The sequence below is a fragment of the Netta rufina genome, assembly GCF_964035555.1.
Source record: "Netta rufina genome assembly, chromosome: 3".
NCBI classification, from domain to species: domain Eukaryota; kingdom Metazoa; phylum Chordata; class Aves; order Anseriformes; family Anatidae; genus Netta; species Netta rufina.
In genome coordinates, this window is record NC_140125.1 from 71,083,165 (window position 1) to 71,100,709 (window position 17,545).

Below are 17,545 nucleotides of genomic sequence, written 5' to 3' on the forward strand. Positions count from 1 at the left end.
CGTCCAACCTTTCCTTGAACACCCCCAAGGATGGTGACTCCACCACCTCCCTGGGCAACCCGTCCCAATGCCTGACTGCTCTTCCTGAGAAGAAATGTTCCAACCTAAGAAATTTCCAACCTAAACTTCCCCTGGAACAACTTGAGGCCATTCCCTCTAGTCCTATCACTACTTATCTGTGAGAAGAGGCTGACCCCCAGCTCCCCACACCTTCCTTTCAGGTAGTTGTAGAGAGCAATAGGGTCTCACCTGAGCCCCCTCTTCTCCAGGCTAAACAACCCCAGTTCCCTCAGCCGCCCCTCACAGGACTTGTGCTCCAGGCCCTTCACCAGTTTCATAGCCTTCTCTGGACACATTCCAGGGTTTCAATGTCCTTGTGGTGAAGGGCCTAAAATTGAACACGGGTATGGCCTCACCAGACCTGAGTTCAGGGGGATGATCACCTCCCTGGTCCTGCTGGCTGCACTATTCCTGACACAAGCCAGGATGCCGTTGGCCTTCATGGCCACCTGAGCACACTGCTGGCTCATGTTCAGGAAAGCATCAATCAGCAGCCCCAAACCCTTTCCCTCTGCACAGCTTTCCAGCCTCTCTGCCCCAAGCCTGTAGCACTGCAGGGGTCTGTTGTGGCCAAACTGCAGGACCCAACACTTTGCCATGTTGAGCCTCATCCCATTGGCGTCTGCCCACCTACCCGTCCTGTCCAGGTCCCTCTGCAGGGCCTTCCTACCCTCCAGCAGATCGACACGTTCCCCCAGCTTGGCGTCATCTGCAAACTTTCTGCAAAGGGAATTCATTATGTCTTACCTGGAACAGAAGATACTGCTTATTGACTGCTTTTCTAGTATGTTCAGTTTAACACTGAACATATTTGGCTTCCTGAAGTACCCACCCCAGAAAGACTTTCTGTAGAAAAAGCATCTCCTAGAAGATAATCTTGTATTGTAGGAATTCATAGGAATACCGACTAGTGTAGAGAATCCTGGGCAAACAACTGTTCCAGTGCATCATATACTGACACCATTTCAGACTTCTGGAAGAAATTACAATCTCTCCTCCCCTGCCCCCCCCAACATCTCTGCTGATTAATCAAGAGACTTGAGATTGACATTAATCATAAACCAACAACTTCTGTTTAATATGTATAAGAAGAGAAGTATGTAATATGGGGAAACCTTGAAGAAGTCCTTCTTTCCACCCTGGATTGCCACGCATTAGGCGGGTACCTGACATGCCTTGTGGAAGATGCCTTCCTTCTGAAACAAACACCATTACTGAATTTGATCTTTTCTTTCTCATCTGCTTCCCCCACCACTAGGCCAAGCAGCACTCCTTTCCCTTTTATTAGGCATTATTGAGTTGTACTTGCAGAGCTGAAACAGCTCATTAGATTTCAAAAACAGTCCAGCTACACTAAAACTACAATTTTGAATTTAGTCTTTTCAATATAGTTCACAAGCTTCCAAAGTGGATGTGGTCTTCATATTGTTTTTTACTGTACGCATGGAAGTCTCCAAGTCCCTGGAAAATTTAGGCCAACAACCTTCTCTCTCTCATTCCATTTTCAATCTTATTGACTATAGTAATTCATATGGAACATACAGTAGTAGTCATTAAACTACATTTCACAGTTTACGGTTTTAATGGTTTTGTAACATTAGATGCATAACACATTTTCAAGCATCAAAAACTAGGCTTTGCTATATAACATTTTATAAAGATAATAAAAGTTAATGAGCGCTCATGATCTATGATGTGACAAGACATCTGTTCTGTTCTTTTCTTTCCTAGATAAAACACTCACCCTGCCTTCTTCTGGCACAGTTGGAAAAAACAAATATAAACCAATTAATCACTCTAAACTATAAGCTATATTAAGTTATATTTTCTCAACATGCTTGTCATATCCTGTCGCTAATAGGGCGCAGGTGTCCTAAAAACAGTCTTTCAATGCAATAATTAAATCCTGGTAACTTCACATGGTCAACTGCTGCAGACAGTAATGTTTAAGTGTTCCAGAAGAATATAAACAACTACTCAAAACTAGCAATAACAAAGATATGAACTCCTGGTGTAGAGGAGCCCAGCAAGCAGAAAACGGAAATACAGCTCTTGTTTACATCATGCTTTCTCATTACATAAGTACTTTGAAAGAATTTGATTCTATCAAGAAGTATTTTGCACAAGTACTACAAGGTACTTCATAAGGAATATGAGTAATATTAGTAAGAAGAAGCAGTCTGTTTCTGTACCATTTGTGATGCTCTAACAGGGAGATCTGTCAACAGAAAACTGTTTAGAAGATTAAAACTTTGCACTACATTACGTGTCAAAATCAGCTGCGGAGCATCTTTGGCATACAGCTTGAGACCAAATTCAGCTTGCTGATACTTCTGCATTTGGACACCATACAAGACTATGCAAGGTTCCAGTTTCCTGTAAACTACTGGATACCACCACAAAACAGAACAGGTGAAATGCAAAATGAAAAAAACAAATGCAAATCGCAGTTAATTGATATAGTTAATGAACAACTGTATTTATGGTAAAACACCTGGATAAAGACTTAAATCCCAGTTCACCTAAAGAAAACAAATGCATAACCCCTGGAAAATATATTGTATTGTTCAAAACACTTTCCTGGTATCAAATCCACCTGGCAAAGGCACACAAAGAAATCGGATACACGGTCAGGGAATCAAGTACTGCCCAACCATGCAGAAAAGTGAAGTACTTCTGCTAAACTGATGAATCCAGGATAACTGGGATTTAGCACTAAAACCCTACATATCCTCAAACATCTAACCCATCTAAGTAAGCTCCTTAAGCTGTCCTAGAGGATGCTACAGAGGAACAGCATGTGCTTCTGCTGACTAAACCAACAGTCTGGCCAAGATACACTGACTACCATGCTGGCAGAGCCTGCCTGTTTCTACTAACTAAAAGCAGAATCCTCCTTAAATTGCATGTCAGATGCAGGTTCACAAACACTGCAGAAGAATTTAAAGCACAAATGGAACAGGGCAAGAGGGGAGTGGGCAGGGACTCTACACGTTTAAAGCTTAGCCTGCAGGAAAATTACTGTGGCACCACCGAATCAGACAGTCCATGGATTTCTCTCTCCCACCCCCAAGAGAGGTTATATATGCTTCAGATTAAAATAAATACATAAAGTACAAACAAACAAACCAAGAAAGCAGCCCATACAGATCAATTAGCAAACTTAGGCTACACCTATATTAGCACTCAGTGAGTGTATGAGAACATCAGTAGTGAGTTGTTTGTTCTGAGGACATGAACCCTAAATTTATCACTTTGGGGTGTTCACTAAGCCTAGACTCATTTACTTCTGATCACCTCTTCAGATCAGTGCAGTCCTGCAGATGTAACTAGATGTTCATCTATTAGTATTTGGTACATTTCTGGATGCTGCTTAGTTTCAACTGGAAAGAATCCAGACTGCATTCTCTGAAGCAAAAGCATGACAAGCAGGGATGATCAGATTCATTAAAACAAACAAACAAGCCACAGAGCAAACAAAAATAATCTTAGCCTGATCCAAAGCAATAACGTAGACCTATTCTAGGGTCCCTAACAAAGTTTTGCAAATACATCATCTAACCCCACTTATCAAAAGCGCATGCTGGTAAGCCACAGTTGTGCGTTTTTGCATGTTACTTGAGTAACATCCCTTAATTCTACAGAAATTTTGATGTGAGATTCTAATTATTATAGTCTTGACAGTTAACCTTTCAATAAGCTCAGGTACTTTCCATGTGCATTTGCTTATGACCATCCATATACTCTGACAATGCCTTCTCAAATACTGCTTCAATGGCAATTTAAATTACTAGCAAGGTGAACGGAGTCTTAAAAAAAAAAAAAAAAAACGCAAAACCACACAAACTAGTCACATTCAAATTCTCGTAAAAATATTAAAATTTTATAATAACTTTTGAGCATACAATTATGTCAAGGAAACAGTAAAGGCATTCAAACAAACAAATGGATATAGAACTTAAATAATATTTACAAATTCTAATCTGCAAGTTGACTATAAAGTCACAAATACTTTAAATACTTAGTAGAATATAGTGTAAATTCTAATATAAATTAAATAGTAATTTCATCTGATATCCTTTCCAGTTGTAAGTCTAATCTTTACATATTATATACATTAAAATGCTAAAAAGTTATAAAACTTTATTTGTTGCTATGCAAAGAAATGGAAAATACATCAGATCTGTCTTACTGTACAATATCCAAATTGAACTTTCTATAGTGTTCTCTGAAAAAATAAATGGCACTTTCACATGCAACAAGGCAAAAAGTACATGTCTGTCCATTACCAGTATGCCATCTGAATGTAAAATAAACTATGACACAAATGTCATTCAACCATCTAGTTGAAAATCAAAAATAAGACTGTAGAAAGAGATTCTGACAAACTTCCTGATTCAGACTGAAGTAATAATGAAAAGCATGTAAACTGATTTCCATACAGTCCTGACATTTAAATAAATGAAAATACAGAATACTGAGAAATGTAAGTTTTTTGACAGTATCAAAGTTACTTTGACAACATATAATGGAAAGAAAAACCTGATGATCCTGTGTGAATTCTGAAAACCAGCCCTGCCAATGGGCTGCAGCACCTAAGCTGCTTTTCTATTGACAGTTTCCAAAATTACTTCTGCCACTTTGAATTGCACATCAGTAGACAGATGAGTTTCCTGGACTTCATTATGCCATTGTGTAACCATAGCTTCCACAGTGTAATGCCACAAGAAGCCTGTCCTTTAGGATTTCTTTACTTGGGTATTCAGGTAACTTGAGCATATTGATGCTGAAAAGAAAAAAAAAAAAAAAAAGAAAACATCACAGGAAGAAACTCAACAGTAGTTTTCTGATTGAGAATCCTGAAGATGTCACATTTATGGAACAAAAAGCAAACAAATAAAATCAGTGTTCCATTACAACCCCATAAAGTATTCATGCATATTGCAGAAAAGTAAGTTTTTTTCATTCTAGTAAAATTTAATACAATAATTTAACTTGGATATTCCCTTATTGATCCCACTCGTTGTGGTTAAGCAAATGAGCAAAACAATGCAACTACCTCTAAGTAAAAACCCAACATTTTGTTGGCTAGAGAATACTCCATAAACTGTCTAGAGTTTTTTGAGCTTTTTAATAAAAGCGTTCAAACAGATTGTATTTTTGACTGACAATTATTTGAAAAAACGCCTTATATCAGAGTATTTTAATAAGACCTAGTTAACATACCATGTGCTTGATGTTGGTAAAAGATTTGCAGTATACGGCACAGCAGCAATTGTAAAATTTTGCAATCCACTTCCACCCATTATATGGGCAAAGCCACCATGAGGCACCCTGGAACTGAGAATACTCACAGAAGTTAGATCATTGTAAGGACATCTAAAACATAACATAACAAAATAAAACATATTTGACCCTGCACATACTTTTTTACTGTTACATGTGACCAGCTTTCATACAGGTTCTCCATGTCTCACCAGAATCAAAATTTTCACTGTCTAAATACTTTTAATTACAATATTGAATAATGCATTTATTTATGTTAGACATCAAATTCTTTGAAGGTTAAGAGAACCCTGTCTGCAAAGAGAACTCATTCCTTTGACCAGTTTTTAGAACAGAATGTCATCTCAGTTTACTACAGTAATTTTACCTTATTACATTTATTTACATTTACAGTTTAAGAAATAACTGCATTATCAAAAATTTTGTTCTTCAGTTACTACCTGTGGGACAACTGACTATAGTGTTTTGATGCATCTTTTCATATAGGTTTTCAGTTTACTAATAAAACCAACATATCAGTTAAATCCTCATCTAGGGACATTCTATAGCAAAGCCACACACACACACAAAATCACTAACACATTCAGGAATGCATTCTCACTTAATCATATTATTCAGATTTTTTTTGCTTTTATCAATGTATTATTCAAGGATTACTTTAAATATAAATAGATAATAGACCTGCAATCTTCAGCATCCCTCACAAATTCTAAACAGAGAGGAACAGAGTAAAATTTAGATATAACATCAATGGAAGTTAGTATATGTTACAACGTCATACCTGTTGTTACTACAGCCCTCATAAGTAGGAAAAAAGACAGGCAAGAAACTATTAGAAGAAGGACTAAAGAAGTTGAATGTGAGCCAATAATGCATTCTTGCAAAGAACAGCTTCCTTGGTTGCATCAGGAAGAACACTGGCATGAGGTGAAGGGAGGTAATCCTTCCCCTGTACTCAGTCCTGGTGAAGAAGAACTGACTCCAAACTCTCCAGAAGAAGAGAGACAAGGGCACACTGCAGCAAGATGAGCACAGGGCCACAAAGGGATTAGAGCACCTGACATGAGGAGATAGAGCTGGGACTGTTTAACCTGGAGAGTGGAAGACTCAGGGAAATGCGATCAATACTTTTAAATGCCTGAAGGGGAAAATGAGTAAGATGGAGCCCAAGTTTTCTCAGTAATGCCCAGTGAGAAGACAGGAGACAATGGGCTCAAAATGAAGCCCAGGAAAATCCATTTAAACTTGAGATTTTTTTTTATTTTATTTTTTTTTCCTGCAAGGGCAGTCAGACACTGGATCAAGTTGCCCAGAGAAGTCATGGGGTCATCATCCTTGGAGACTGGACAAGACCACGAGCACACAGCTTTAGCTGACCCTGCTTTGAGCATGGGGTTGGATTAGGCAGTCCCCACAGGTCCCCCTCCAACCTTGTCTATTTTATGATCCTGTATCTAGCAAAGAAATCGATAAAACAAAATAAACCTTCCAGCAAATATTAAAAAGCTGTTAGCATTCCAGATTTCAGATACTTACATTAAAGATAATGAAAAAACAAAATGACTGCAAAAAGCAGGAGCAAGGGAAAATCAGAATGAAGTAATGCTTCCACTCACAGTAAAATTACTTGATAAAAATGCAGCAGAGCAAAGGTTGCTATTGCCAGATGTTAAGGAGCTATGACAGAGGTCGCAACAATACTTTTTAAATATACCTGTAAGAGCTAGCTATAGTGTCTAAGAAAAAGCTATACCACCTGTCTTAATGACAGCATTATTCAGCAGACAGTTCTAGCACTGGTGTATAACTCAACCATCAAGAAGCGAAGTACTGATTATTTGCAGCATACTATTTCTGACACACAAATGTGATTATGTTCACAGCCACAGTTCAAAACAGTTGTAAAGATTTTACAATGGTACCCTCTTTTATATGATGTTTTTGGCTTGCATTTCTACTACAGTGCTGCCTCCCCTGCAGTGATCTTTTGTTCTGTGAGCCAGGAGAATTCTACATTCAAATAAGCAATAAAATACAGACTTCACTCTGTTGAATATTTCCTATTCAGCCCACTATTAACTAACATTTTTACAATTTAACTTATTAGAATGCTTTTCATACAATAGGTTAAAATCATACAGAATGGTCGTGGATTTCAAAGCTTGAAAGTAACAGATGGCTGCAGCATGAGTACAAGGCTCTGAGTATGAGGTTTTATTTCAAAACAAAACACTGCCAATAACAGAAAGAGGGCCTTTCAAATATGTGTAAATAAGATCACGAGATCCTACCTTTCACTCTACATGTACATACAGCCTTGAGCAAGAGCAACAATACGATTTCATAGCTTTGGAAACTTCAATGATACAAAAACATTTAAACTTGCATCTGAATCTTGTCTACCTATTTTTCCATAGGCTATATTTAGGCTTTCAGAGTGCTAAGACCTCCAAACACATAGCATCTGCTACTCAAACTTTACATGCGATATGGAAAGTGTGCTGTTAAAAAAAGATGTCTCAGAATTAGTATTACTGCTGAACGCAATGCTGCATGCTCTGAACTACTAAAGTAAGACTTTATTACATGGAAGAAAAAAATCTTTAGGACTGGGAGAAGATGAAAGGTAACACTTGAGAAATATTTAGAAATGTCAGAGAAACACTGAAGACATTGCCATAAATGTAATTAATGTTATTCGACTCACTAAATTAATTTTATAGCCTTTAATTGGAAGGAAAGAATAGTACTACTTCATAAAAAAAAAAATCAATTAACTGGATATGTAGAAGAGACTAAAGGAAAAAATAATGAAAAATTTGAATGCAGACTACCAAGCAGCACACACAGAATCTTAACAGAAATTCCTCATTAAATAAATATGGAGCATTCAGTTAGAAAAAGATTCAAGTTTGAAATCAGGTATACTTTTAGTGTAAAGTTTGACTTGAAATACCAGCCTGTACTAGACAAACTGGAATTTTAGCTCACAGACAACTCAGCATCTAGATCTTCCATGCCCAGAAACTAGGACTTTCTAAGGCATTGCTGGATTTATGTGCAAAAATGCTAGATGCACACCACTATTAGAGGTAATTTCTGAAATCTAAATGTTTGCGGAGAAATATCTGTTGTGTTTACCTCACTGGAGAAAAAACACAACAGGTTCTTGCTAGGTGATAGAAGAAAAAAAATAATAGCAATTTGTTTCTAAATTCCAACGCAGAGTTCTTAAAAAAAAAAAAAATGTATTTCCTACTAACAAGAAATCCTACTAACAAAGTTGGCACGTGATTTGTGAGCAAAATTATACATGTTTGAGCACTATTCAATCAGACCACGTAACTGTTTACTTGATAGAAAGCATCCCTGAGAATCCAGATTATCCCAAATGCCATGCACATAGTGAATGTCACATCAGCATCATTTAGAATGTTTTAAGCAGAATTTGAAAAATGACTTTGTATCTTAAGTATCCTTATTTGCTATCTAGATTTAGAAATGGATTAGTCCATTAAAAGATGGAAGACCAGCAGCTGACACGCAACAGATGTGCAATCAGAGTTACAGACTCGTTTCTGTAGAGGACAGACAGAAAAAGATGGATGTGCACAGAATTAGCTTTTTTAATTGTCTGCGATCCCTAAAAACAATGAAATTTGTAATAAATCAAGTGAAACTAACAGAATTTGAAGACTGTGCCATTTGATGATACATCCATGACTGTGAAATTCCTTCCTATAAAAGACAAGGTTTGATGATCTAAATTTGCATTTTACCACCGCTTAATCACAAAACCTATAAACAAAGGAAAGGTCAACTGCTCCACTGATCCCAGAGTAAGAAAGAAACACCAAATTAAGAAGACGGCATGATCTCTATCTGCTACCAGGAAAAAAGGAGAAAAAAAAAAAAAAAAAAAAAAAAAAAAAAAAAAAAAAAAAGGACTACAAAACCTAGACAGCCCATGTGTGTCACTCTGCAAAGTACCTATATACAGATATCTGGCAACTCACCCAGCTCAAAGTGGCATTTACTGCTCAACCTGTCCCATCCCTGCCCTGCACTGCCACCAAACCATAAAGGAAATTGAAGTGGCTTTCCCTGAAGACCAGCTTGAATTTAGGGCAGAAATACTACATAAGACAAATGGTCTTGCATAAGGTTACACTTTCATTTGATCTTGACATACTGCACTAACGTTAAATCCAAATGAGCTTTAGTAGAAGGATATTCTATTTACACTGACTAAAATGATACCCGGTTATATCTCATGTATTAAAGCCTTTATTGATTCCACCTTACAGTGGAAGGTGGCCCTGCCCACAGCAGGAGGGTTAGAACTAGATGACCTTTCAAGTTCCTTCCAAACCAAACGATGATTCCTGGAGGAGCTAAGAGCCACATAAATATGCAATAGAAAGAAGAATATAAAGTGCAGTTAAATTCACTACTTCCTTGTTTAAAAACTGCCTGAAACAGCAACTTGTTTCTACGTAGGTGGTTTGTATGGCAGTCTGAAGTCTGTTAACTTATTTCAGAGTATCTAGCACATTTGTTATTACACTAGAGTTTCTCACCTGCCAGTAACAAACTGCAATAGTAATACTCTCTCTTCCTGAGTTAGTTCTTCCACAACATCCCAGAACCACTAAATGAAATAAGAAAAAAAAAATGTTAGTTTTCATTTTTTACTACTTACAGTACTTGAAAGGCTAATGGTAAAACAATAAGTTTGTGTTTGTATCTTAAATTATGGATATTTTCAGACCAAATTCATACATAACCAAATCATTTAATATACAAGAAGTCATTTAATATAGAAATATAGTATAAAAAAGCTCCACAAATTTTAGTCAGTCAGCTTCCATGAAAAGACAGAAAATGACAACAAAAAAAAACTTTTTGTGGATTAAATTGCAATAATCTACATTATTCAAAAAAAAAAGAATTTTACCTGAATAACTTGGTCTCCTCTCTCATAGCCGCTGGTGTATTCTGTATTTTTTAACCAATCATTCACATCAATTTCTGGCATGCCAGACAACAAAAGCTCCTTCAGAAAAAGCACATAGCTTTCGATTAGTGCTGACTAACCATTAATTTCAAGTGTCTATGCTATTTTAAAAAGTTATTGCTTTAAAAAAAATGCTGTGCATTTTCTGTTTAGTTTCAACCTTACAGTCTTGGATTATTATTACCATGACTAACTTTTAATACGAAAAAAAAAAAAAAAAAAAACAACTTGAATTCGGATAATGTTACATGATCCATCCAATTTAAACACAGAGTATCAGAGGGTAGAAATTATGATGAAGGAACTTAGAAAAAAAAATCTCACTTTTAGCATGACTAGAGACAAAACTTGAGATATCTTAGTTACAAAAGATCAAACTACTCCAAAAACTTATTTCAATTTGATTCTCAAACTCAAAAGTGTGTCTCAAAGACAGTAGACAGCATCTCCTGACTTTTAAAGATTTTTTTTTTAAAGAAATGCCAGAAAGATGGCTATTCTAAATAAGTAGGATAAGCAGGAATACTCAGATTGAAAACCCCATTGATTGATGCACAAAGAAAGACTGAAATGAAAGATACACGATTAATATTTTGTGGGTACTGAGCTTTACTTCTACATCATTACATTACTGATGAAGGGTGCTGAACAAAGTACAGGCGTATCTGCTTACCAGTTCATATTCATCAAACAGCTGAATCAAAGACGGTGGAATGAACATATGGAAACCTTGTAAAAAGGCATTTATCTGAGGTTGAATAGCTCTTGTCATTCTAAGTTCAGTGACAAGCTGGACATACTCAGCCTGTAATTAAGAAAATGACACTAAGACATACAACAGCAAAAATACATCATGCTCACGCATACACAAATACGCATAAATGCAGTCCTCCATACATCACAAATATTATCTACTGTAAGGTGTTAAGAGTCCCCCTATGAACTTTCCACCCACTGAAGCCACCTGAGATAATTCAGAAGACCCTTCAGAATCCAGAGCCCTTTCTGCTATTTCCCTTCCTTCCTTCCACCAAGACAATTCCCAAAAAGCAGGGTTCAGAAGCCAGTCAAAACAGACCTGGATCAAGCCCAAGGAAATGAATAGAACTTGGTTTGTCGTGCCTGCATCTAATACAGCCACCACTGGCATTTGTTGTTGCACAGTTAAGCCAACTGAACTCAGAAAAAAAGTAAAATTCCAAAGCAACATTTGTGAGCCAAAAGGGCTTGCTTGCGTTCCCACTGTCTCTGGAAGCCTAACTGAATATACTAACTACCCCTGCAAATTTTGTTGTAATAAACCCTTCACCACACCCCCCCCCCCCCTTTTTTTTTTTTTGTAAGGTCTTAAAAGTCTTCTCAGTTTTTAAAAAAGGGGAAAAAACAAAAGCATTTATACGGTAAACATGCAAAAAGACGATAAAATAGTTTGCACGCTTGAGAGATTTGGGTACTCTGTCCCCTTTAAAGGACTCCAGTTTGAAAAGGAATCCACTAGGGCTCGGCTGTTGAAAACACAAAAGCCTAGGAGGCAGTTAAAAGGAAGGCTTTTAGAAAAAGACAGACTTAAAAGTGCCTGCATTAAAGCTGTACAAACACATCTCATTTAACTTGACAGAACTTTGCAAGTCTAATAAAGTTTCTTTACTCCAGAAAAGAAAATTTGTCCTCAAATAGAAATCTATTCCTGGATTATTTGAAGTATACAGTTTCAAAGTAATGCTTTTACTTCCTAATTGTGATTTCTAATAATGGAATCATAAAATATACCTCCCAATTAAACCATCTTAACCATCATCATGCTTCAAGACAACAACCTTACAAAAACACCACGTGGATTTTTAAATTAAAAAAAAACTTTGATTAACGTTTGGGCTTTGAACCTGCACAAAAGCCCAGGTAAGTATTCTTTCTCTCCTCCCTTTCTGAATAAAAAAACAAACAAACAAAGGCAGCAGCAAAGACAGCTCCTTACATTCCCAAAGTATACAGGGGTTAGTCAACTGCCTCACGGTTGGAAGATATTTTTAAATGCATTAATAACATTTTATTAGAGTGAGAGGACAATTAATTTATGAAGACATACCTAAGCATGTCTTCAACTGCCAAGCTGTTCCCAAATATCTAGTTTCAATCTAGCAATCTCCCTGGGTTGCTTTTAGTACCTCCCTTTTCTAACGAATTAGATGAGCAGCCAAAGGAGATTAACTGCACTAGACCAAAGTCAGCCTCTGCATCTACATTTTATAGCTCTGGGAAGAAATAAGAAACATTAGCTAGGATTAAAAGCAGTGTAAACAATGGTCTTCAATGATCAGATCAGAAATATTTGTTTTTAAGTCTCTGTTACTTATGTTAGGCTATTGAGAAAGCAGGGTTGTAGGGAGAAAATTTCACAATCTTATTTTGAAAAATCCATTAGAAAAAATGATTACATACCTAAGTACCTATTTTCTGCATTACAAATATATTTACATTAAACACTTGCATTATGAAAAACGGTTGCTATGCTTTAGGTATAACAAGAAATCTTTAAACAGCCTGGTACAGCAGCGCGTATTGACTATCAGAACTGGTGCATGCTGCGAGACCTTTACTATAAAATTTACGTAATGTATGATAGAAAAAAAAATGGTCAATTTGTTTTTCCCTCTGTTCACTTCATTTGCATTTTATTCCCTCTTAGAAGCCTTAGGAACACATTAAAAAAACAAATACCTCCAGAATTTCATGCACAGTCCTCCACAGTGCATAAAAGGTACAACTCATTCTGCATTCAGCAAGATGCACATCACAAATCTGACAAAAACGTCTAGCTTGGGTAAGGGCTCGTTTTGTACTTTCCTTTGAGGTGAAGCAAGCAAAGATCACACCTCCCTGATTTCACAACCCCAAACACTGGGGTGAGGCTATGATCAATGTCCATTATGATGTTCAGGTTTAGGGGGCAGCCATATTCTAACACTGTTTGAAAAAGTTGTGTTTTTTTGTTTTTTTGTTTTTTTTGCCTAACAGCACAGCCAGGTCACAGACACACAAGTCCCGAAGCCATATGACTGTGGAGTTTTGGACTACTTTTAAAAACAACATATGGTCATACTTTGTCTCTCTCTCATTTTTCCTAAAAAGTAAGTCGAAAGCTGCAGGAACATATACAGCAAAGAACAAAGAAAAACATATAGCAAGGTACTCGAAAAAGCAAGACTTCTGTTTGAGGTCTCCCCATTATCATGATAAAAGGCAGTTGAACCACTGCTATAATGGATACTTCATCTGGAACTACACAGACAGTCCAATTGTAAGATTGGAACATTTACATTGCACAAACCCACAAGCATTCACCTATTAGACAGTTGATGTAAAAAGAGAAAATTTGTTCGCTCAAAGAAAACAGCTTCTTACAAACAGCTGTTATTACCACTTCTCAATGGGGCTGGTGGCTTTTTTTTTTTTTTTTTTTTTTGCTTTTCAGTAAGAGGGAAATGGATTGTGGTTTCTGTTGCTTTGGGTTTGTTTTTTTTTTTATCGGCTTTTTTATTTGTTGCTGTTTTTTAATTTATTTTTAAGGAATAAAGATTTGTTCAATTTCCTTTAAAAATATGCTGTCTTCAAACAGGTAATCTGCTGGTGTGCATACACAGCAAGTTATTTTAGGAGCTATATTTCCTTCTCCCAGAGGTATTGCGAATACAATGAGTTTTAAACAGAAGTCTTTTATTCCTCAAGTAAAGGCACAAGAAAAAGATATCTGTTGCAGAAAAGAGAGATGCATAAATCAGAGGATACTCTTTTCTGTTTAACCTACTAGAGCTGCACGTTAGAGAAATCCAAAAAAAATTTCCCAACAGCACTAAAACCCACTAAAACACAGATCTACAATTTTCAACAACTCAGTTCGTTGTGTCAAAATCAGCAGTATAGAGACAGTGTCATTCTTACAGATGTTTGTTGACTTTACATTTTGCAGCCTGCAAATTCAAAAATCAATGAATATTAACAGTTTAAGAGCCACCCTAACAGCTAGCTGTTTTTTTTACCACCCTTCAAATAAAAGCTACACAAACTCTAGTCCCCTCCTGTCACCCCAGAGGAAGGCTGATGAGCTAGCATGGGTGCATCTGTTCTACACAGTGTTGCCCAGGCAGAAGTTAAGGGAACAACGTGAGCTAAAGATGTCTGAGGATATCCTCGCGTAGGCAAACTTCTAATTTCATGCTAACTGATAGCTGCCAACTGGTTTTTAAATGGTTGTTACGAAACCACAATTTATTTCAAGTACATCTGTTTTATATACTGAAATTAAGACCAGAAACAAGAATCAACATCTTTGCTTCCTCTGATAGGTAATAAAGAAATTAATCATCCACTCCCTTCACAATTAGACTTGTTTTATCATCTTTACTCTTTCATGAATGATTATATTGCAGGAGACAGCGCAGAATCAGGCTAATAACATGTATTTCAGTTATTGCGATGGCACTCTGCCTTAATGAAAATGAGGATTAAGAACACAAGAAGCCAGTGCCAATTGCACCAAAAGAAACTAAAATTTTGTTAGAACAAATGCTGACACCAAGTGGTCATGTACCATTACGACAGCTGTCTATGCTAGCGATGAAGCTGCAGGAATACTGCATACACAAAGCAAGTTAGACTAGATCCACACTTAAGAAAACCAACACACAAAACAGACAAGGAACAGAAGAATCAATGATACAAAAAAAAAATACAGGTTTACGCATGACACTGCTTTGGTTACTCAAAAATACCTAGTTACGAGCTGCAGATTTCAATTAGAATAATGTCCATCTTCATTTTCTACGAGTCAAAATCTGGCTGTGTTTTCCCATTTTTGTTTTTGAGTTAAAGCTGCAGAGAATTCAAGGGCTTTCCAAGCTGTTACTATTAAACTATATTAAAAAAAATAAGTAGATATATACTACTGATACAGATACATTCCAAGAAAATTGCAAATGGCTGAAAAGCTTCCTGCAGCTTTTTACTCTGCCAGTTATTCTGTATATTACTGCACTGCAATCTAGGGCCATAGACTGCCCTAGCAGGCAGGATGCTTTGCGATGTTACCTGTGGTTTTATTTTTTTAAAGCAATTGTTATAGTTTTACTCTCCTGCTATTTACCCATATCTGAATTTTTTGAAATAAACACTTTATTTTCCTTCTGAGAGTTCTGACAGAAAGAAGAATATCAAAGCTGAACACTTAATGGAGATTACTACTTCGATAACACATTAAGCTAGAAAAAGGGGGATAAAACATGTTGGCAACTTTTTTATGTACTTCCTTCAAAAGTGGTGTATCATTTATGTTTCCAGTTATTCAGAAAGTCAGTCCAATTATTTTTCTTATACTGTCAGCTTCTGACTAAACCTGTATACTCACCTTGTTTTCCTGTGTAACAAGTATACTTGCACCCCCTGGCTTTAACGGCACTTCTTCCATTGCTCCAAACACATCAGTTTCAACAGAGAAGGTCAGCTCTAAACCCAGATCACTGATATCATTATCTAAAATCCACTGCAAGTTCTTCGCATACTCTGGATCAATAGATGCTACATCCTGATAATTTACAGGTATACCTAGAAAAAAAAAAATAAAGACAAATCCTCCAAATAAATAGGATAAAGTGAAAGGTATTCTAACTTAATTTATGGTAGAAGATTGCCCTCTAGAGAGGAACCAGAATAATGCAGTATTAGAAACAGGGAAAAGGGATTCACCATTAACTGTAACAGACCTGCACTTACTACATTTTAAAAGCATTAAAGTTTCCTCTGTATGTTTCTCTTTCCAGTGAAGCAAATGGCATACCATTCAGGCAACAACAGTTTGCACAATTTTACATAACTAATGGACATCAGTAGAAACATCTAACCATACAGAACATACAAGGTTAAATACATTACCCTAAATAAACTCAAGTTTTCTATGCGACTTCTAGAAACTCAAACATAATGTTTTGCTATACATTATCTTTTCCTCCCAGAAAAGGATCTGGAAAAAAAGACAATCTTTCTGTATTTTGAAAATTTTTTCACCCTTCAGCTTTCTTTTTAATCCTTTGCTATGAGATCTACTATTCAGTTGAGAAAAAAAAAATATTTACAGAAATTTCACGTTTTCAAGCTGAATTTGCAAGTCAGTGAGAAGCAAATAAATTTTATTTTTTCGATTATAAAAAAAATAAATAAATTCAGAGCTGCTAGAAGTTTGGTTTCGAACCAAGTATGGAAACTGCCTATTTATATGCCCTTCACAAACACAGCACTCAAGAACAAATTTGAGCAAACATGTCCAGAACAAGTTGCCTAAGTTTGCACCAAAGAACTGCCTCTTCACTACACAAGAAAGCAAATCCAAATGCCTTTATGAAGGCAGATAGTTTAGATAACTATCAAGATAGATAAATACTTGGAAAGAGGTTAGGGGGTGCAGGTATTAGTAGGTAAAGAGAAAAGCAAATTACTGGGAAGTACTCCCTCTGCTTCACCACTTTCCATCCATTTGTGAAGCGTTACACAAATGTTCTATCAGTAGAGGTCTTCACATGCTATGGGCAGCAGAAGCAGCACCCACAACAATTACACATAAGTCAAAGGTTAACAGCTGGTGCAAACATGTAAATGCAAAAACCATGTTACAGGATTTCACTGGAAGTTCTGACTTGTGCTGAAATGTTGCACACAAGAACAGTAAGGCATTGTTTTTTTCTGATAAAACTTTACAGCACTCCAGTTTAAGAGATGGGCAGATAATTTACTAATGGATTTTCACTGTTATCTCTCAAAAAAAAAAAAAGTTTAATAGCTGTCTAGTAGCTTCTAAATGGCTGTCTAGTAGTTTCTAAAGGACTTTCACTTTTCCCTATTATTAAGCATATGTGCATTTCACATATGAAATGTGAAAATAATATCATCTCTGGGGAACATAAGCAAACCATGGGTAACAAAACAGACTGAAAAGCAGGAATCAGACTCCTTTAGACAAAAAAAAAAATTACAGTGTCAAGAGGAAACTACACTCGTAGTCAGCAAGTTGTGATACCAAAGCACTAAGCTCCCTCAACTGCTTGACAGATATTTTACCAATCAATAAAGACTCAAGTCAGACAGCTATAAAGAAACTCCATCAGTTTCATCAGGACAAGATTCTAGTCCCCCTGA

At 36.5% G+C, this 17,545-nt stretch overlaps 1 protein-coding gene across 3 annotated transcripts in view; it reads right to left on the reverse strand.

The window, feature by feature from the left end:
• Positions 1–3,921: 3,921 nt before the first annotated feature.
• HACE1 (HECT domain and ankyrin repeat containing E3 ubiquitin protein ligase 1) overlaps positions 3,922–17,545 on the reverse strand; it is a 48,881-nt gene continuing 35,257 nt past the window's right edge. For all 3 annotated transcript variants that reach the window (XM_084283307.1, XM_084283306.1, XM_084283308.1), the window contains 6 exons: positions 15,765–15,961; positions 11,037–11,168; positions 10,304–10,402; positions 9,927–9,997; positions 5,287–5,400; positions 3,922–4,846 (listed from right to left, as the gene is read on the reverse strand). In XM_084283307.1, coding sequence (XP_084139433.1) covers positions 4,744–4,846; positions 5,287–5,400; positions 9,927–9,997; positions 10,304–10,402; positions 11,037–11,168; positions 15,765–15,961 — 716 coding nt within the window. In that variant the 3' untranslated portion in view covers positions 3,922–4,743. The remainder of the gene's footprint in view (positions 4,847–5,286; positions 5,401–9,926; positions 9,998–10,303; positions 10,403–11,036; positions 11,169–15,764; positions 15,962–17,545) is intronic.